The following is a 22403-nucleotide window of genomic DNA, read 5'->3' as shown; positions in this document are numbered from 1 at the left end:
ATTGATCCATGAAGTTACTCAACACACAAAGAAACGCTTACTCTGAAAGATGGAGTTCCAAGAAAATCCTTTGCTATTTTCTACCTGTTGCTTGTTTTTACATCATACTTGCACAGATTGTCTACAACCCACAGCAATCAGAATGCAAATATTTGTTTCTATGTTGATTCAGCAGCCTTTTATATAGAACTTTCTATAGGCGGAAATTACATTTCTGAGGAATGCTCCCTTGTAATCCTAGTGATATCTTCTATAAGGGGTAGTACAAAGCCTGACAGTGTTTTTCATAATTTTGACTTGTCCTCTTCATGAAATGAATGGTCAGTGATTATACTTTTACTGCAAAAGTCATGAAATTAATCCATGAAGTTACTCACCACATAGGCAAAAAACGCCTATCCTAAAAGAGGGAGTTCCAAGTTAATCCTCTGTCATTTTCTACCTGCTGATTGTTTTTACATCATACTTGCACAGATGATCTACAGGTAGTGTGCCTACATCGCAGAACAATCAGAATGCCAATATTTGGTTCTATTGTGAATCAGCAGCCTTTTATATAAGGTATTAAATAGGCGGAAATAGCTTTTCTGAGCAACATTCACTTGTCCTACTCTTTATCAGGGGTAGAACTAAATGGGACATAGTTTTTTCATATCTTTAGGATGTCCCCTTCATTAAATGGATTGTCCCAAGTTTTACTTTTACTGCAAAAGTCATGAAACTAATCCATGAAGTGACTCACCACAACGCCTATCCTGAAAGAGGGAGATCCAAGAAAGTCCTCTGTCATTTTCTACCTGCAGCATGGTCGTTTTTATGTCATGCTTGCACAAATGTTCTAGTCAGGTACATCCTAAAGCAACCTAAATGCCAATATTTGGTTCTATAGTGAATCAGTGGGCTTTAATATAAGGCCTTATTAGAGGCAGAAATAGCCAAAAGCATCTAACTATACAGTATCAACCATCAATCTATTTAATTTGACTGCAAAAGTCATGCAATTCTTCAATTAACTTTCTGCACCAAAAGAAAGTGCATACAGTGTCTACAGGTGTCTGTAGACAGTAGCGTCTACCCTACACCCCAAAGCAACCAGAACATTATGTTAAAATAGGCTTGAATTGTGAATCAGCAGGGATTCATAGGCTCTCTGGGTTAGAATCATAGGCGTTACACTCAGAGTACAGGTCTCCACCAGACCAATTACAGGTTATTGTGGGCTGGAAGTCAATCTTAGCGGACGGACAGACAGGGTGCAAAACATAGTCTCTGCCATGCCTTTCGGCCTGGTGGAGACAATATGTTTTTACTTTTTACCCAGCCACTTCATATTCATATAACTAAAAATACATTGCATTGATGCACCTGGGACGTAACCTGACGCTGCCAGATGAGGGCGGTATTGGGTAACCATGTTCCCCAACACAGCACTCATCTGGGATCTCTCAGGCAGTTGAGCTGACAAAAATCCGTTCCGTACCGGACCAATCAGCGTGAGCTAAGGGCGGGACATGGGCGAAACCGGATGTGAAGCTATATAGACACGTCAATATGATTGGTTGTGTTTGCACGCCCACACGGTGATAGACAGACGGTCCCATCCAATCATCTACCAAGTATCTTGAAAAAAAGTAACAGCCCCGTCATCGAATTTGCTTCCGCGATCCCAGATCCCAATAAGCTGTGAAACAAATTTGTGTAGCAAGCTTCTTGGATCTGGCAGCGTCAGGTTACCTGGGACGTATCCTCAGTGATGTATCCTGAGGTCAACAGGGTTTCGGGTCGTCCAACATCATACCCCTGACCCCTCACTCAGGCGATCCAGCCGGGGTGATCAAGTCCCGACTTACGTCCCAGTAGCTACCCTCAATCCGTTGGAACTACTCCAGAACTACTCTGCCAGGGCTGGGCTGGTGCATGGAAGGACTAGGCTCTGTGGGTTGTCTCCACCAGGTCCACTCCTGCTCTCACCAGGCCCAGGACCTGTGCGTTGCACCAGAGTCCCAGCACCAGACAGTTCATTCAGTAGTGGTGGGCAATGGTTCCGCAGGGAAATGGTGCTGCGGCTCCGCTTGCTGCTTGCATGGCCCTCCTAAAGGCCTCACAGAGGGTTGTTGGGCTTCCTCCTCACGGAGGACACAGGCTGGGGCGCTAACTCATACTGCTCACCCGCGTGCCGTCTACATTCCAGCTGTCACCCGTATCTCCGGTGGTCACCAGACTATACTAGGTTGTCACATATGTCTATTCCTATGGCTGAGTCACTGTTAATAGAAAACTATAAAAAAAAATACATCGCATGGATGCACCTGGGACGTATCCTCAGTGATTGAATCTATTATTCTCAGGTAGGCCTAATATCTCTACACCTCAAAGCATCAGAATGATACATTATTGATATTGTATTCTATAGCTATAGGTCCATATAGCCTAAATGCAGTATGGTTTAATGCTGTAGAATTCACAGCTTTGTGCCATTCTTAATGAATAATCATCCATCAGCAGTTTATGGAAACCAATTTGGCCCCAGTCAGTCAGTTCCCTATACAATGCTCAAGATGACATTGAGAATAAGCTGCTGATTGATGAGTACTACCATAGAAGAACAATATTTTGTCATTCCAGCTGTTTTGAGGCATAGGTCTACCTGTAAAAGGGGCCTTGGAGCCTATTTTTACATATCTTGGGGTCCTAATGTGCCAATAATGTGCAAATATGTACGTAAATCCAAAAAGTAGGTGGACAATGGAGCAGTATTAACTTGACTTTTCTGCATTTGTATTTGCAAATCTCTTGGATACATTTCATGACTTTTGAGGTACCCCTGATAGAAGAGTAGGAGCAGTATTACAGTATTACATGAGACTAGCTATTTCCACGCCTGAGGGTGAGAAGCGACCGCGTCATAAAGGGCGAGGTGGCATGCACACATCCACCTGGGTGACTGCTGGGTGAGCGCTGGCGCTTTGGCATGGGGGGTAAGATCAACATATGGAATGAATTATGTACTGATGAGGTCAGATCAACATATAGAATGTCAGAACAGGTCAGCTCCATATAGATCTAAGGGTGGCAGTATATAAAAGGTTGCTTATTCACAATGGAACCAAATATTGGCATCCTGGTTGCTTTAGGGGCAGAGAGCACTGAGGGGGAAGGTGCCCAAACCCCATAAAAGGGCACCATTTTGGGGTGGTCTTTTTGTGGGGGTCCCTTGTGCCATTTCAATTCAGAAATATCCAACTAGTATGTTTCACAATAACTTGGCCTGTGTCATTGGAATTGACCCACTTTCAGAGTAGGTGTTTTTTGCAGTGGGGATCACTTCATGTATGGATTTAATGACTTTTGCCGTAAACGTAAAACATCTGACCATCCATTTCATGAAGAGGACATCTTAAAGATATGAACAAACAAAGTTGCATTTTGTTGATAAATAGTAGGACCAAAATTCCAAGTGAATGTTGCTCAGTAAAGTTAACTTTTAGCTATTTCCGCCTATTTAAGGCCTTATATAAAAGGCTGCTGATTCACAATAGAACAAAATATTGGCATTCTGATTGTTCTGGGATGTAGGCACACTACCTGTAGACAATTTGTGCAAGCATGATGTAAAAACAAACGGCAGGTAAAAAATGACAGAGAATCTTCTTGGAACTATCTCTTTCAGATAGGCGTTTTGTATTGCCTATGTGCTGAGTAACTTCATGGATCAATTTCAAACCTTTTGCAGTAAAAGTAAATCTCGGGACAATCCATTTCATGAAGGGGACATCCTAAAGATATGAAAAAACTATGTCCCGTTTTGTTATACCTCGGGGAGGGGTATAGTCAACTTTTGGGGCTTTTGGCCCTCCACTACACGGTTACACACATGCTGCTGGCCACTGAGCAGCTCCACTATAGAGCAATTTGGTGTTCAGTGCCTTGCTCACGGGCTCTTCCAGCGGTGGGTGTTGGGGGAAGGGTGAGTGTTGGTCATTCACTTCCTCATCCATATTGTGTCCATGCACTCGAACTGGGAGAATTTCAACCGCAAAAGTGCTCTTGTTAATTTTCGGACCACAGTGTCATAACATGTTGCCACTTCTGGGAAGCAAGTGAGCAAATGACCAGCGTACTGTGTGGGGGAACAGCTTCAGAGCAGCCTCTGGGTCCTGCATTAGGAGTTACAACTAACCCATATAGTACGGCAGGACACTAATTCAGCTTTTACTTTATTAAAGCTTTCAGCTGCATGTGGGTGAATTACTGTATCTCCATTTATATCTGATCTTTATTTAGCCAGCACAGGTTGACTAAGGATGATTGGTGTTTAGAAAGGCCTCTCTTCCCACATCCGGTGCACCGGTACTCTACACCTATTCTAAACTGGAGAGCTCCACTTATTAATGATGATTAATGATTTGAGATGGGGTTAGTAGTGGCACTGATGTTACTATAATAAATATTGAATGCATCCTGGCACGGCCTTAACGCCAGGTGTTTTCTGTTTAGCTAAAGAACTGAGGAAAAACAACACTGCTGTTGCCCTAGTTAAATTTATACAAATGCTCACTGAGCATTTTCCATTCATTATATATACCCTATAGGCTAAGGCTGAATAATTTACTGGATTCGTCTAGCCAGGAGTGACACTTCCTATCTCATTAGTTTTGTTTTATTAGTTTGTTGCAGGGACAGCATGTATTGATCCATATAATAGAGGATGTGATTTAATCAAAAGCCTATCTGCAGTCCCTAGCTAGCTAGCCTATTACAGGTTTTAACGTCTTTCAAAGTCACAATATATTACAGTGACACTGAAACTAAATGTTCTGGTCTCAAATGAGTACCTGAACTGTTTCTCTGTTGTTGCTGCTGGTACGTCTGCACATGACAAGTAATGTTTTAATGAGCTTGTTACCAAGGAGAAAGACAACATTTTATTCATTCATTTTGCAATTTGCATCCTGGGCTGGAAGGATTTGCCTGTGTCATTTTGTGATTCAAATTTGTCAAATGAGGTCTGCTGAGCGCCTAACTTTAGAATGCTGAACAATTTACATTTGCTGGAGCTCTGAAGAGGCAGGAATTACAAATGGCCTAAGAAACACTTTACTGTGAATTAGTGTGCATAATGCCCTCTACAGTATGTAATGTTATTGTATGAGAGCACACACGCACGCACGCACTACACTGCTGATGTAGCTGAGCAAGTTACTGTATATGGCACCGCCCTCTGTGACTTTCCTGTTGTTCATGGCGGGACACTAATACATCTTGAGAAGCTCTGGGGACAAATATTCTGAAGCAATGTCATCTCTCAAGCTCATGGCTAGCAGCAGCCCTCTGTCTAGCCCCACGTTTGTGGAGTATGGTGGTCACCTATAAGAGAAAGTGGAATTGTGGCTGCAGCATCTCATGCTCAAGGCCAGAGGCTAGCTAGACTCATGTGCACAATGGCATAATCATACCCATGAGACCACCTTATTGTTACCTTGCCTGCCTAATTGCACTCAAAGCTGTGCAGGCCTCATTCACCGCTAAGGAAGAGACAGACGTGGGTGCTGGATAATAGAGTTGAAGAAATACAGCAAGGTAGAAAAGTGTTGTCACTCATTAACAGCCAGAATGAAAACATCGTCTGTTGCTGCCCTTGCCAGCGATTTGGAGTGTTTTTACTAAGCTTTCAAGAGCTACAGGTCTAGGTCTCTCTGCTTTCATTGGGGGGGGGGGGGGGGCTTGAACTCCTCATGCATTGAAGGAAGCATGAGGTCAGTCCTTTGCTCTCCCCAGGTTGGCGGAGGGAGTGTAGAGCAAAGGATTACATTAGTTAATTGACACAGGGTGAAAAAACGGGTTACAAAATTGTTGGATAAAAAGAAAAGAAAATGGTGTGATGACTAGAGGTCCTCGGATCATCACAGGTTGCGGAAGAGTGCCCTCTATCGTAAACTACTGAAAAAAACTAATGAGTGACTTGACAATGGCACTCTCACCATACAATCTTAGCGATCTTTGTCGCTGCATCAGTAATTGGTGCTTGTACGTACTAGCCTGAGCTAATGTGTTAGGTGAAGGGCGGCAGAGATATGCGCACGCCCTGATTGGATCTCACTGATCTGTCGGTCACCCCGGCCCCTCCTCTCCCCCCTAGTGCAGCGCTACTTCACATTATTTGGAGCGACGCCCACCCGGAAGGGTTGACTCCCACTTTTAGACCAGAGCGGCCAATGCGTTCCTCCAGGCTTTCATTTTGGAAAATGAAAGCCTGGTACCGAGGCTATGTGCATACTGACTCTGACAAAGATTACTGAAAGGTCCTTTTAGCAAACAATGATTATTTCTCACAATTCTCAGCACAGCCAGATGGCAGCTTGTCTACGATGTTATTCTAGACAGCTGTGGACCCAGACCTTTCCTAACATCACACTAATTGAGTACATCTCAGAAAAAGGCAATGCTCACCAAATGGAAATGTTAACTTTGACTTTTTTGGAAATGTTGCAGTGTCATCTCTCCCGTGGCCAGAAGGTCAGATAGATACATGGTCAAATCTTACACAGGCTACCGCTCTGTTGGAATGTCATGCATTGTCATCTCAAGCATCATAATGAGAGCCTAATGTGGTTTCAGTGCCCAGACATGTAGGTTAGTTGTTATTAATATCTTAATTGCTTTTTAAAAGAGCATAAAACATGTTGACCGGGTTATCTAAGGATGTATACTTTGTCTCGTCCTTTTTCTCTCTAGTCTACACCAAATCTCTTTGCTGAAAATAACCGATCTACCGGCGTATATAGTGTTTGTGTTAGTAGATATTTGTCATCATTGCCCTGTACAATTTTTGCTTACAAAGTCTTAAAGGCAAACAGAAATGTAATGTGTTTTTCCGTTTGTTCCAAGCCTGATATGTAATTGTCATTTATGCGCATGTTCCAAGCCAGATAAACAATTAAATAGTTATTTGCAATTTTTTCACATGACAATTAATCATCAACTAATTCTGTTTTTCATGATCATGACGGGCACTAGTGTAGGGATATGTCTCTCTCTCGCTAATTCACGCGCGCGCGCGCACACACACACACACACACACACACACACACACACACACACACACACACACACACACACACACACACACACACACACACACACACAATGCTAATACCATTATGTGCAGTGCAATCTTGTTGTGATTGTCATGTCTCTTTAGCAATGATTGTAGTTCATGCCAAGTGGTTCCAGCTGGTAGCTGCTTGCTATCAGTGTTCCTGATACTGCCAGTGATGAAGGCCACCTGCTGTCCACAGCAGCCTGATCAAGCAGCAATGTCTATATCGCTTCCATCTACGTATGCTTCTGTTATTTCAGCCACTGGCTTACAGTATGCTAATGGGTTCCGTTCTCTTACAGTATGCTAATGGGGGTCCGTCTTCTTACAGTATGCTAATGAGGGTCCTGCTGTGGTTTCATCATTATACCGGCAGTATCAGCCTTTGAAGTCCCCGCGGCCAGTTTCATCTGTTTATCTTTCTGAAACTTTACTCCTCTTTAATCCATTTAAATTCGTAGGACAGGTATACTCGTCATGATTAATAAATGTTGCGCCATGCACTGATTACACATGACGAGCAGGGTCGTCATAAGGCGTTTAATATCGCTGTAGCATAGCCTCGCTGTGTGTCATTCATTGAATCGCTCTGGTTGCTATGCACGGTTGCTAGGGTCCCTCCCGCACCATCTGTTTTGACTCAACCACACTGGCTCCTGTTTTAGGCCCCGTCTTTGCGCTGCAGGCTTTTTTCTTGGAAACTAAAGCGCTGTCCGTGGTGTTTGAACAGATCGGTGATGTTCGGAGGTCTTTTCTGATTATCCGGTGAGCACGTTGGGAACATTGGCGTTTTCTAAGGCTAGTATGGACCTCATTTTAGCTCGTTAGCATTAACGCTAATACTTTAGCATTCAAAATGGAAGCCTAAAACGGAAGCGCATTACAGCGGAATGGCCAGAAATCCCCTGCACCCAAGCGCCATACCACCTTCGTCCAGCAGGCGGCACTCATTGTGTTAACAGTGATGCAAGATATACTGTACCAATTTAACTCTGGTATTTAAAGTGACATTTCCTATTTTGGGCATGTCACTTATTTGTTGTGACTTGTGATATAGTGCCTCCTTGTGGATCGCTATTGGCTGAAATTCTTTGAAAGGTTTTGGACATTTTTGAAAATAGGACGTAAATGGTTAAACTGCTGTATCTGTCAAACAGTTTGTCTTCACGTTTCAACTGTCTCCCCACACTGTGTGCATACTTTTCACAGCCGCACACAGAGTACTGTTTTGTTTTAGTCAATTCGGATGAATCATGAAAATCTAAATTGATGGTGTGTTAAAAACATTTATAAATGTAATTCCCGTTGAGGGAATCTTTTTCACAAGAATTTGCAGAAATTAAATGGAGCTTAATGTTATTTATGTGGCTTAATGTTTAATGATTAATGTTATGTGGCTAAATTTGGATTCAAGTTAATTGTTTTGAATAACGTCTTTGCTCTGCCTTCTCCTAATAATCCTCTACGTCTACATTGCAGGTTCAACTACAGGTCCACTCATCACCTTACCACCAATGGCTTCTATGAGTTCCTCAACTGGTTTGATGAGAGAGCCTGGTACCCTCTGGGCAGGATCGTTGGAGGCACGGTGGGTAATGTTTGTGCAAGCATTCTTAGGTGTGTGTGTGTGTGTGTGTGTGGCCCCTCTCCAACCGTTTCATAGGTCCTTAATCCTTATTGTCCTGCCTGAAGCAAATTTGAGAATAAATGGGCAGATTGCGGAAAGATTAATCTTATGGTTCTAGGTCACTGTTTAGGTCAAAATTGACAACTTATTAACTGGATTTTCAAACTTGTAGGGAATGATCAGTAGTTTGCCCTGAAGAGATAATTAACTTTTTGGTCTTAAAAAAAAAAACGTTACAATCGAGAGAAAAGCGATATTGCTGCGGGTGGACTTTGCATTTTTATAAGAGTATTATACACACTGGCCCAATAAAACTCTCCAATCATTTCTCGAGAGTCACAGGCAGTGATCAATTCTCAGTCATCTCCTCATACTGTTTCTCGCACATAATGTAGTGTACACACCCACATGAAGCCTTAGGCTGGTTAAACGGGTACGGGGGGGAGGCAATAAGTTTGCTAGGAAGACTGTGGAGTCATCATAAGATACATAGAATAGATCCATCTTCATGAATCCCTAAAGGACACCCAGTCCAGGGTCACTTTAACACACCATTACCCTGCCACTCAATGTGTGTGTATCTCCTGTCTTGTATTTAAAGCACTAGTTAGATCCACAGGAATCGGTGAAGGAACCGTAGCGGTCATGAAGCTACTCTTTCCCTGTGGTTTACTCGTGCATTTGGCCACAGCGGCAAGTGTAATGCTGGAGGGTCTCTTTGATGCACACTTTGTCACTTACAGTATACTCTCACTCTTTTCATTTGAAGCTCTATCCTTCATATGAGGTGTTCTCTCTAGTGAATATGGAAGTGTTTGATTCCAGTATTGCAATGAAGAAGATATTACAGTCTATTTGACTGCTGACTTTCAATATAGGAAGGTCAATTTGAAACTGACTGTGCTATCTACAAGAGGAAGGCTACTCTTTAGATACAGATTTCGCACATAAACTAGCATGCCCACGCACGCACACATTCAAACTTCGAACAAGGTTAGAATTATTGCACTTTACACTAGTGACAGTAGCAGATCTACAAGTGCCCAACTTGTTGTGACCTTAAACATCTACTATTGTAATGGTGTGAAAGAGACGGGGAGAACAAAATAATCATTACAATACGATATTATCATCACTATATGATGGTATTTGGTCCATACCGCCCAGCACTAGCTGCACCCAAATAACCCCCCGTCCTTCCGCCAGGTGTACCCAGGGCTGATGGTCACAGCCGGTCTCATCCACTATGTGCTGAACCTGCTCCACATCACCGTCCACATCCGGGACGTGTGCGTGTTCCTGGCGCCGGTGTTCAGCGGCCTCACCTCCATCTCCACCTTCCTGCTGACCAAGGAGCTGTGGAACCAGGGAGCCGGGCTGCTGGCGGCCTGCTTCATCGCCATCGTGCCCGGTTACATCTCCCGCTCGGTGGCCGGCTCCTTCGACAACGAGGGCATCGCCATCTTCGCCCTGCAGTTCACCTACTACCTCTGGGTATGGCCACACACACACACACACACACACACACACACACACACACACAGGGCTGTATTACGGGGAAAACTAAGTGACGTCTTGTAAGCTTGAAGATCTCTTATTTCTGCTATCTTTGGAAAATGTTTGAGAATATGAACCTTTTTCAACATGGAAACGATTATGCAAAGTTATGAGACTATCCAATAGTTACGATTAAGCAATTATGTAATAATTGTGACATGCCTATAACACACACATACAGTATACACATTACACATACTATTAGTAGTGGAGTCTCTCTTTCTTTGTTGATTGGATGCTGGACCATTCCTTAGCTTGTAGCTTTGGAAGCTCAAATGAGAAAAGAATTGAAACGTTCCTCTCAGGGGTGGAGAAATACTGTAGTAGAAGTAGGCTTTTTCAACAGCTATGTCTGAAACTGATGAGGAGAGAAGTGAGGGATCTCTGTTGTGTGTATATATATTATTCTTTGTATTTCTCATTCTGCAAACAAAATGTCACTTTAGAGCTTGAGGCATTGAGCTACAGTACCTGGGTTCTTTCACATGGGGAACAGGTTACTTTCTGTGTGAGCATTACTAATAATGCTAGAAATTGATTTGGTAACAATGCCACAAAAGATCCCATGAGTAGAGAAAGCCAGTTTCAAGTCCATGGAGAAGGACTTTTGATATTTAGATATTCAAATCTCGAGAGATCCTGGGTAATCCCAGATGTTCATTTAAGATCATAGGTGATATGTGCGTTATCGTTGAGAGAATCTTTTCCCTTCTAAAACCAAACACAAGCGCTCTTATACTGTACAAAGTGTACATGTAGCTCAATTAAAATAGACTGGTCCACAGAGGTTTGTGCATGTTGATATGTAGGCTAGTTTTATTCTCAAAGAAGTTAATCAACCATGGCATTTCATATATGTGCCACTGAGATTTAATAAAAGAGATTGAGCTCCCTAAGTAAAGTGGTAATTGGAGGTATTTGGATGGATGGGGAATAGCTTAACATTATTTCCATGATGAAGATGAATTTTTAATCAATGTAGCTGGAAAAAGACAAATCTCAAGGCACACACACACACACACACACACACACACACACACACACACACACACACACACACACACACACACACACACACACACACACACACACACACAACACCAGGGATGTTTGTTGACAGGTTGCATCATGTCTGGGCAGATAGAGTAGGAGTGGTATCAGAAGAACCTTAAATAACATTCTTCCCATCAATCTCTTTCTATCCCGCTGCTCTTCATGCTTTCATTTCATCCCTCGCTTCCTTATCTGATACGTCTCATTGGCTCAGGTCGACCATTCATCCTAAGCTGCCGCCTCATCCAACCATGAGCAGCTCCAAGACGCGTGTTCGTTAAGTCAGGCCTCGTTAGCCTCGTTAAGGCCCCGATAGAACTATCCCCTTAACGGAGCCTCTCGTGGTGTGATGGGGAAGGTAAAGATGTATAGGACGTTTGTACAGGCCATTACAGGGAGAAATGTGATGAATAATTCACGTGGTCGTGCTTGGTAAGCAGCAGTTGCAAGCTGCATGTCTCCTTTTAGGACAAAAAGCCACAGAACAAAATGAACAGAATCTAGTTAATGGTGGAGCTTAATGGAGATAGCACTTTTTATTGTTCCCCATGACCTAGCTATCGGTATGGCTTGGATCACATCCCTGAATGAAGAAAAAAATGGAATGTCCTCACACAATATAATTCAGCTCCCTGTCTTTTTTATTTCAACCTAAATACAACAATGTTTCGCCCCACCGGGCTTTCTCAAGTTACATGCGTATGGCCTTGAAATCCTTAATAGGTGGAACATAACTGGGTGTCGTCATTCAATCAATTGATAAGCCAATAGGTTGTATGTGAAGATCCACTCCAGAGCAATACAAATACAACTGGGACGTGCATATCGTTTTCCTGCATCACATCCCTCCCCCACCCCCTCTGTTTCTTCGTCTCTTTCTGCCTCCATTGCTTTCTGATAGACTCTACAGTATTATCTCCATTATTGCCTAATGCCTCCACATCACGCATTCAACAACTGACTATTGCAGATTACAGTCGCTGAGCAGCACAATTACACCCAGCTTTTTCCAAATTCCTGTCATAAAAATCAAACATGTTTGTTAAAATATAATTGTGACGGCGCTGACTGGTCTGAGGTGTGCTCTAAATCTTGTGTGTTCACTGATAATAACCCATCCTTGTCTCTTCTCTGATTTTAAAGGTGAAGTCGGTGAAGACAGGATCTGTCTTCTGGACCATTGGATGCTGCCTGTCCTACTTTTACATGGTGAGGACATGTACACACGCACGCACGCACGCACACACACACACACACACACACACACACACACACACACACACACACACACACACACACACACACACACACACACACAGAGAGTATCGCACACACACATTTTCAAGCAGCAGCAAAGAGATAACCATTTCACCCTCCTTGCAGAGCAGCACATCCAAAGACAATTAGACCGCAACCATTAGAGCCCTCAAGGTTGTTTTGAATGACTCAAAGCATCATAGTGGATTTCCGTCAGACATGGATGTTCTCACAATCATCCGTCCTATTGTCCCCAAACAAAGACGGATGCCCCGGGGGAAACCTTTTCCCATGAATGACCATCATTCAGACAAAGTGCGCTATTTTCGGGATGAATGGTTCAAATGCCATGTAGCCATATCTGTGTTCTGTCACACCTCTGCCGCCACAGCCTTTCAGTGTCTGATGGGTACGCCACACTGAGACGATGAGCACAACGCTGGTGATGAGGAGATATCCATGTGTGCCTTTGAGGCTTTGCAGGCAAACAGCATAATTTGAGTGGCACTGTGTTAACGGTGTTGCTCAGAACCATTTCACAGCTCTCTGATAGGCCATGCAGCCTTGTCACCTTGATATCCCATCTTGAGAGAGCTTGTCTGTCTGCCGTCCTCGATTGTTTGTAAGACGTCTGTGCATGTTTGTGTGTCCGTGTTTGTGCACATACAGTACCGTACATACCGTATACAGTAAGTGTATACTTGATACATCACTCCCTGGTCTACAGGGAACAGTGGGCTAGTTATTACTAAATTACCTGTCTCAGTTCAAAACTCGCAGAGCTATCAAAATACTATTGTAACAGGAGGGAGTAAACTGTGCACACACAGACACCTGTGCATGCATAACAATATTTCATCGTAAATAATCTATTGTGTGTGTGTGTGTGTGTGTGTGTTGCAGGTTTCAGCATGGGGAGGCTACGTATTTATCATCAACCTGATTCCACTTCACGTATTTGTCTTGCTGCTTATGCAGCGCTTCAGTAAGAGAGTCTACATAGGTGAGATGCAATACATACACTGTAACACACACACACACACACATCCATAAGGATAACTTAAAGTCCACATTAATTCAAGGACGGTTGAAAATATAAGTTTTACATGACCTGGCAGTTCTCCTGTGTTCTCGTTTGACAAACTGCATTACATTCATTCTGGATAAGCCTTTGTCGCAAGTGCAAAATTATTGTACAGTCAGCAACACACACATGCATACATACACGCTGTGCCTGTCTGTCCCTCCATAAAAAATATAGAATAAAGGCGAAAGCCACAAAAAACAACATCATTGGACCCGTAAACTTAACACTGACGATTTTATTGTACATACAACCTCATTAATATTCTTCCCCACGGGGGCAGTGTAAACACACAGATTCAGATAATTAATAGCTTTCATTAGCAGACGGTGTTGTGTCTATAACCAGACAAATTCAGTTCAGTCAAACACCCTGGAGACCGATGGAAGTAATCTGAGAGATAATTGGGGCGAAGGGGGCAAGAAGTGGAGATAATGAATGGGCAGGAAATCCAAGAAAACTAGATGAAAACTGACTTGGGTTTAAACTAGCTGCAGTTCAACAAAATGCATGTATATCTGCAAAATGTGCATCTAACTTCTAACCCCTAATGGAGGGATGGGCAGGGAACAGAAGCTGATAAATAGTCCTGCATAATGCAATCATGGCTGCATAATGATAATAAAAGTATAAAACTGCAGGACGTAAGGAATCGACATTCAATCTAGGGTGCTATGGCAACCACACTGCTAGAATGCTGAAAGCCATCAGAGTTAGAGAGCTAATAAGCTTCATAAAGGAGATAAACTAAAGATAAGATGAGAGCAGAGAAGGAGAGCGTAAAAGGAGATGAGAGGAGGAATAAATCCAAAAGAGCAGAGATGAGCATGGGGTCAGGCTTGATGGATGCTGCTGTCTCACTGTGGTGGTTTTTGGTCAAAATGAATAATTCAGCCTTAAGCATTTTAGTTGAATTTCTTGTCTTTCTCACTTCTCTTTTGCTTTCTCTGCACTTGTCTCCCTCTCCTCTCTACCGTCTCTCTCTCTACCGTCTCTCTCTCTCTACCGTCTCTCTCTCTCTCTCTCTCTCTCTCTCTCTCTCTCTCTCTCTCTCTCTCTCTCGTCTCTCTCTCTCTCTCTCTTCCCCCCCCCCCCCCCCCCCCCCCCCCCCACGCACACGCATTCTGTCTGGAGTAACAATAGTCATAATGGAGTTGGCACAAACGTGTATTATCTCTGGATGTTCCCCGGTGCATGCATACGTACAGTACGTACGTACTTAGACTTTGAGTCCAGTTCATGACCTGCTGCCACATATAATTCCTCCATCGCTCTATATCTCCTGTCCAATCAAGGCAAAATGCTTTAATTAAATCAAATCAAGCCGTTTTATTAGCTTATGAGCAATATCTCCTCTGCACCAAAATAGAATCCCCCAGAATACTGAATGGATTCACATCAGTCAGCATCTGGGGAACAGGTGCTGTGTGCCACCTACTGAGACGTTTTGCTGGGCATGGCGACTGGCTCATTTGTTACGGAGACACTCTGCATGGTTGCCAGCCCAGTACCAGGACTAAATTATTAGATTATACTTGATGAGAAGCCGCCTGGAGAGGCTGGATAGCAGGTGTATTAATTGTTGAGCTGTCTGGATGTTGGGCCAACGGAAGACGTCAAAAAATCTATTGTATGCTTTAAAAAAATGATCGGCAGTAATCTATGTGCTTCGTTGTCAATGGCCAAAAAAAACGGCCTTGCAGATGATCAGCTTTGAGAAGAATTATTAAGTTTGGTTAAATTTGTGGCATTTCTGTTCTTTGCAGATTTTGGGAGAGCCAACGAAAGCAGGCTATCTTCTTAAACATAATACTAATGTTTGCACGGTATTGGCAGGGCAGGGCAGTCCATACTTTTAAGTTTACACAATTCACCTCGCACTGTCCCTACGGAGCAACATAATTGTGTGATTTGCACGATGAAGAACTTTTAACCTTCATTTCCGCTATGTGCCATAGAGATGATAAGAACCACATTAGAGTTTCTTTTGGGAGGTAATAATCTTCCAGGCTTGTGGATGGTCCTCCCAACTATTTCAAAGCCATCCACGTTTACCTTATGGGCTTTAAAGGTGCAGTGAAATGAAAAAGACGTTTTTCACACTTTTAGACCATATCCGTGGTCATTATATGGGCATACCTAACAATGGATGCCAAAAGAATGTGAAAATTCTCATTTCTGTGTGTTTTTATATCAAAGGTCCATAAAACGATTGCATTATTTATTTATTAAAACGAAAACGTGCTGCGTGATGACGTGTAGAGATACACATCGATAAAAGCCAATAACAATGAAGCTCACCCGTTTAATTTCCCATATTTGCGCATCCATCCATCACAGCTGCTATTGATTACATAATACTCCGTTTTTATTTCCATTCCAGATAACATCCAGACAGTGTATTACTCGGTTTCAACTTAATCATCACGCTAGAATATGTATCTGAAAACATTATAGGGTAGAAATAAGCCACATAACAGTAAACTGGTTGTGCTGGCCGACCATTATGATTTATAAACAAACAACACCACGCTGTTGCGCTTAGCATAGCTACCGTCCCTAGCTACCGTCCCATCGCCTGAAGGGATGCGACGCTCTGATTGGTTCAGAAACTTCAGACCGGTGTTTCATGTGGAAACACCATTTTCATGTTGTTCACCATTTCCGTTTCACTGCGCCTTTAATAATCGTGTCATCTGCCGAAGACGGCAGTGGAGATGAGAGGCGAGAGAAGTTGATTCACTGCCCGGAACCAATTGGGCTGGCCTTTATTTTATTTTTTATTTTTTTCACGGTTCCCATGGGTGTCATCTGGTACAGTCATGCAGACTTGTTTTTCAGCAGAGGAGGGAACCTGCTTAGAAAACGACGTTCAGTCAGTCCAGTTAAAATCATGACATTGCCACAAACCTAACTCTCATCATGATTCCTAACCAGTTATGGACATATTCTGATGTGTTCAAGACAGTGTACAGTGCTCCCTCACTCCTCTATCTTTATTCATGACCATGAGACTGGTGCAGTGTTAACAGACGTTTTACAGCAAAGTTTACACTCCTATAGTGACAGGTTGTCATAATTAACAACTACAGGTAATAAAATAAACTTCAAACCGTCGATGCAAGTCATATAACTGGACTGCTAAGAAAAGTATGTGTACACATATCTTTCTAAATAACATTTAGCAGCTATGGACAAGCAAACGGCATACATCTCTTTAAACAATGTACATAGCCTACGTATGTGAACACATACATCTGACTAATGTAGCATCTATCTTAATAGACAAGATGGATAGGATTGGGTAATGGGTTTAGGGCTGCATCCTTGCAGTTGGGGGTGCCATGGCCTTAGGAATGGGGTGCAAGCAGCAACTGGGGGCCAGTGGAGTGGGTGCAGAAGTGTAAAGAGTAAAGACATTAACATTTTGGGAGGTTCAAGGCCAGGCGTACTGTACTGCTGTTCTCCAGTACATCAGTGGTGACCTCTAATGCAGACAGACTAGCAGGGAAGGAGTCACAGTATTTGCGCCTGAAACCTGGTGGGTCTGACTGATCAGGTTGAAGGAGAACCACTTGAGTGCTGGGACCTCATTTGGAAGATGGAGGAGAGAAGGATGATGATGAGTTAGTTGATTGGTGAGAAGCTGGAAGAAAGTCTAATCAAACGTCTTGGTAGGTGATCTTATCAATGCTACAGCCGCTAGGTTTTGAAGCGAGGAGTAGGTGGAGAAGAGCTTATTTGGGTTTGGTGCAGGACTGAATTTTAATGCAATAGAAAATTGACTTTGTATGGCAGTTGTGGATAATGAGAGGGAATGAAACTCTGAGAGGTTGTCTGATTGGGTAGGTTTGTGCCAACTCCATGGCGGGGACAGTCAAAGACAGAGATTGTGGAATATATCTCTCCTTTTTCTGCATTCTCATCTTCGCACGTCGTCCCCATAGTCTGCCTGTCCCCAAGATGTTTGCCTTTTGCCTTTTCTGTGTATAAAAGACTTCAGGTGCACTGTCTGTCGCTGCCACTTATGTTTACACTGATATGTCTGAGGTCTGCTGCTAAATGATGTCTCTCCTCCACATGAGACTATACACACAAGGTTTTATTATAGGGTTTTATATCTGTTGATGCTACTACTAAACTAGAATTCATTCCATATGTATGTCACCCAGGCGGATGCGTGCATCAGGGCGTTTTACTGGTATCACTTATGAGTGACTCTAAAAGTGTGAAACATGTTTTTCAATTCAGCTGGTCTTTAAATGCTGCAATAGAGGGAAAATAACTGAAGAACATAATGCACATCTTCTTGTTTACTTATTGTCTTATTCTGCATTTTCCCCGTCACTCTTCTTTTTGTGTGTTTGGTCTTGGCAGAGCCCACTTAAAACCTGCCAATCATCATCCCAACTCTATCCCTGAAGCAATTCTCAGGATATTACCATTTTAATCAGTTAAAATGCAAAGCTGCTGAAGGCTTCGGCATAGGCATACACATGCACGTACACAAGTCCTCCGGCAAATGAATTGATTTACTCTCATGAGGCCGTCTGTAGTTTTCATAGACTAAGGTGTCATAATTGTCTGTCTGAAAAGCTCATCTCGCATCTAGTTTGCCTCCAGTAAGCCTCTATGAAGCACTTAATTTGCATTGCGTTGATCAAAACAAAACCATTTAGAGCCCGTTATGAGACTTTGTTGTCAAATTGACAGCTTGTTGGAGACGCTTTGGCTTTGGTTGGAGCAATCACGCGTGTGTTGTGCGGTTGCTTTGCTCGCGCCCAAGTGTGTAAATCGTTTTGCCGTAAAGGCTTAATTGTGTACCTCAGATCGGTGAACCAATAGGATCCATTGTGCCGGCACCCACCCCTGAGATTAGCTGCAGACGGAGCTGGATGGACGGGCACATACAATTGGGAATCATTCAGTACACATACATCAGACTGAAGGCCTATTCATAGTTGAGTTTTCAGTGATGAGGTGACCACCGAAAAGTACAACATGACGTCACTGAGCCACGGTGAAGAGCGAACCACCGCTCTCCCCAGCCCTTCTCTCTGTTTTTAGTCACCACCGAAACGGTGGTCACCAAGACTCGCTCCAGTTGGGGTGTGTTTATCCGGAGTTTATTGTTGCGACCGAAGGTCACAGATAACTATGAAACCTTGCGTTTTTGTCACTGTCACGACACTCTCAATTCCCGTCACTCACCCTAGGCCAGCCTCCGGGTCATCGTGACATCACGTGACATCTCTAATTGTGGGCTCGCCACAGCGAGCACACACTAGTTATTGCCAATTTAATAATTTATATTTATTGTGGGCTCGCCACAGCGAGCACACAATAGTTATTGTCAGTTTATATTTGTGGGCTCGCCACAGCGAGCACACACTAGTTATTGTGGGCTCGCCACAGCGAGCACACACTAGTTATTGCCAGTTTATATTTATTTCTTTATTCCAATTTCCGCCCTTTTTTTTGCCACCTAACTACTTCCACATACTTTATGCTAGAAATTTAGTTCAAACTTCAAACTGTTCAGCTCTTTGCAGTGATGTGTGCTTGTATTTAACTTTTTAACTTTTTTTTTACATTCTTTATAATGAGAGTCGATGGAAGAAAGGTCACATTTTTCACAGTTAACTTTTTTGAGCTCTTATTACTTTCACTTTGAAACTTCATTCAAACTTTATAATGTTCATCTATCTTTGAACTTTCATTGGTGAAAAAGTTGTTTTGAAAAAGTTTATACTTTTTAAAATATTTAACTTTATTTATAGTTTTTTCCTCCCATTGACAATGTATGGGATTTATCTCTAAATCAACCTCACTTTTGCAGCCTCATTACTCTGGCATACTTTGTCGTAGAAACTTTAGAAAGCTCACACAACTCTGGACCTTTTCGTGGTTCAAACCGTATTCGAATACGTTAAACGTTTTTTCCGAAATCGCAGTTCAATCGCAGGCTTTGACTAGAGTGTGGAAACTGACATTTTTTCCTTGAAAATTTACCAAACAAATTGTCGTCCCGGCCAAAATATTCATTTTACACGCATGTTCTTTGGTCATTTTGTAGCCACACATGTCCTCTATCACACAATGTGACCACCAAAGCAAAGAGTCATACAGAATGTGAACTACGGCCTTTGAAGTGACACAAATACAGTCAAGTTGCTCATTGACCTCCATTGTATAATTCTTAAGAGGAAATTATCGCGATGACAATTCTTAACTCGCTCTTATAACCACATTTTCGATCGTACCAACACCACAATCGCACATGGTGTACCTCAATATCTCAGGCCACTCACAGCGAAAAAAATATTTGCATTCGACTTTTACTTTTTGCGATAGAGCAATTTGTTCGGGTATAGTTTTCGCCCATTCAGGACCTATGAGACATATAAGGGCTTAATTACAGGGCTGAAATTAAAGTTACAAGATCTCAATGAGTTGCTCTGCGATACCTTGTGAGCTTGTAGGTCTGCTATTTGTGCAATTGGCTGGCCTTTGCACAGCTCTCGCAAGAGCACGCACGCACACTCACACACACACACACACACCCTGTCTTCCTATTGGCTGGCCTTTACACAGCTCTCGCAAGGAACTTCAAAATTAAAAACGTTAACGTTTTTTAAACTTAAAAAGCTAAAACTTAAAAAAAACTTTGAATTAAGAACTTAATATTATTTTTTTACATTTAAAGAAAAATCTTAGACCATTATCAATAAACATTGTGTTTATGCTTTTAAAGATAGGCCTATATGCTATTTGAACCTTCTTTTTACATGTAAAAGTATGCTATTCAATACAATTTCTGTTAAGCTCATGAATGCTTTTATATGTATACTCCATTGGATTGACTCTTTTTTTTCTTTTTCTTTTTGACCTTTTCTTAATTCATCAATAATACATTGTAAAGCATTATTCATACATTATCATTAGTAGACAGTAATACTTTACTTACTTTATTCTGCCACTTTTTGGGCATCATACTACTTCCACATACTTTATTCCGCTTTATGCAGTTATTTATGCTTATTCTTTTTACAAATTTTTATACATTCTTTTTTAAACTTTTCCTTCAGCTTTAATACATTTTCTACTGTACATTATATACATTGCGTTTTTTTTATTAGTGTGGTTGCCCTGAGGGCAACCATACTATTGCTTTAGTGACCTTTTATTATTTTTATTTTCTTTTTTATTATAGATAAACTTTATTTTGTCGCATTATACCTCCCACAGTTTGTCGCACGCACTCGAGCCATATGTCAAAACGACGGGCTACATCGGGAATCGTGTGCTCGTATTTTGCTAAGACATTTGTTGAATAGTTTAATTGATATGAATTAATTAGTGCATTAAATTTCCCCATAGACATGAATGGGAAAATGCAAAAACTCACTTTCAAGTATTTTTTCCTCTGAGACCATAAGGGCTATACTTACAAGACTTGGAGGAGAGATTCATAATAATTACTAAAATTTATTACCTTAGAAGTATATCGGTCGGCCTCATGGTGGCGCTATAACAGCCAACTTTACCTTTTGGGGTATAACTCTTGAACCGTAGGTCGTAAAATAAAAAATATTTTTTCCCTGGATTCCTTGGGTCATGACACATCTCCCCATATAGGCCACGCCCATTTGCGTCTAGATAGATTTCCCGCCATTTTGAATTTTGTTCAAAACACACTTTTTGATCCTCCTCCTACAGATCTTGTCCAAATCTCACAGAAATCGGTACACATGATCTCCGGACCTATCCGATTAAAACAGCACAGTCAGAATTTAGATCTTCTGTATCGTTCGGCCGTAATAGTCTTCCGAATTTAGTGGGAGGGGCCTATTTTACAAAAAACGCCACAATTCACGCACGGAATGTCCGATCCATTCCAAATCTGAATCACATGTCGAGGGTGGCCTAATCAACACAGAGCCAAAAGCAATTCCATTTCCATCTATAGGGGGCGCTACAATTGCAAAAACAATTACCCGTTTGTTGCAAAAACACGATTTTGGGGGGGAAATCCCCTTTGAATGACTTACGCATGATCACAAAGGGTGACTTGACATTGTAATTGGCTGGCAAAATTACTGGGAGGGGCCTATACCCCTTTGTTGCAAAAACATGATTTTGGGGGGGAAATCCTCTTTGAATGACTTATGCATGATCACAAAGGATGACTTGACATTGTAATTGGCTGGTATAATTACTGGGAGGGGCCTATATCAGCCAACCTATCCGATTTCAACAGCACAGTCAGAATTTAGATCTTCTGTATCGTTCGGTCGTAATCGTCTTCCCAAGTTAGTGGGAGGGGCCTATTTTACAAAAAACGCCACAATTCACGCACGGAATGTCCGATCCATCCCAAATTTGAATCACATGTCGAGGGTGGTTTCATCAACGCAGAGACAAAAGCGATTCCATTTTCGACGGGTGCGATGTGGGCAACCACACTTTGCAATTTCCCAGAATTGCCTCTTTCTAGTTAGTGTGGTTGCCTGAAGGCAACCATACTATTGTTTTAGTGACCTTTTTTTCTTTTTATTATAGATAAACTTTATTTTGTCGCGTTATACCTCCCACAGTTCTTGTCGCACGCACTCGAGCCATATGTCAAAACGACGGGCTACATCGGGAATCGTGTGCGTGTATTTTGCTAAGACATTTGTTGGATAGTTTAATTGATATGAATTAATTAGTGCATTAAATTTCCC

The 22403-nt window shown here is 42.2% G+C and overlaps 1 protein-coding gene across 1 annotated transcript in view; it reads left to right on the top strand.

Annotated features, from left to right (window-relative positions):
* Positions 1–22403, top strand: part of LOC310856798 (dolichyl-diphosphooligosaccharide--protein glycosyltransferase subunit STT3B) — an 86784-nt gene that overhangs the window by 41648 nt on the left and 22733 nt on the right. The window contains exons 2-5 of the mRNA XM_083762280.1: positions 8579–8687; positions 9933–10220; positions 12480–12545; positions 13497–13596. Coding sequence (XP_083618406.1) covers positions 8579–8687; positions 9933–10220; positions 12480–12545; positions 13497–13596 — 563 coding nt within the window. The remainder of the gene's footprint in view (positions 1–8578; positions 8688–9932; positions 10221–12479; positions 12546–13496; positions 13597–22403) is intronic.

Source organism: Protomyctophum parallelum (assembly GCF_964188405.1).
Source record: "Protomyctophum parallelum genome assembly, chromosome: 3".
Lineage (NCBI taxonomy): Eukaryota > Metazoa > Chordata > Actinopteri > Myctophiformes > Myctophidae > Protomyctophum > Protomyctophum parallelum.
This window is presented reverse-complemented; position numbering and strand designations above follow the sequence as displayed.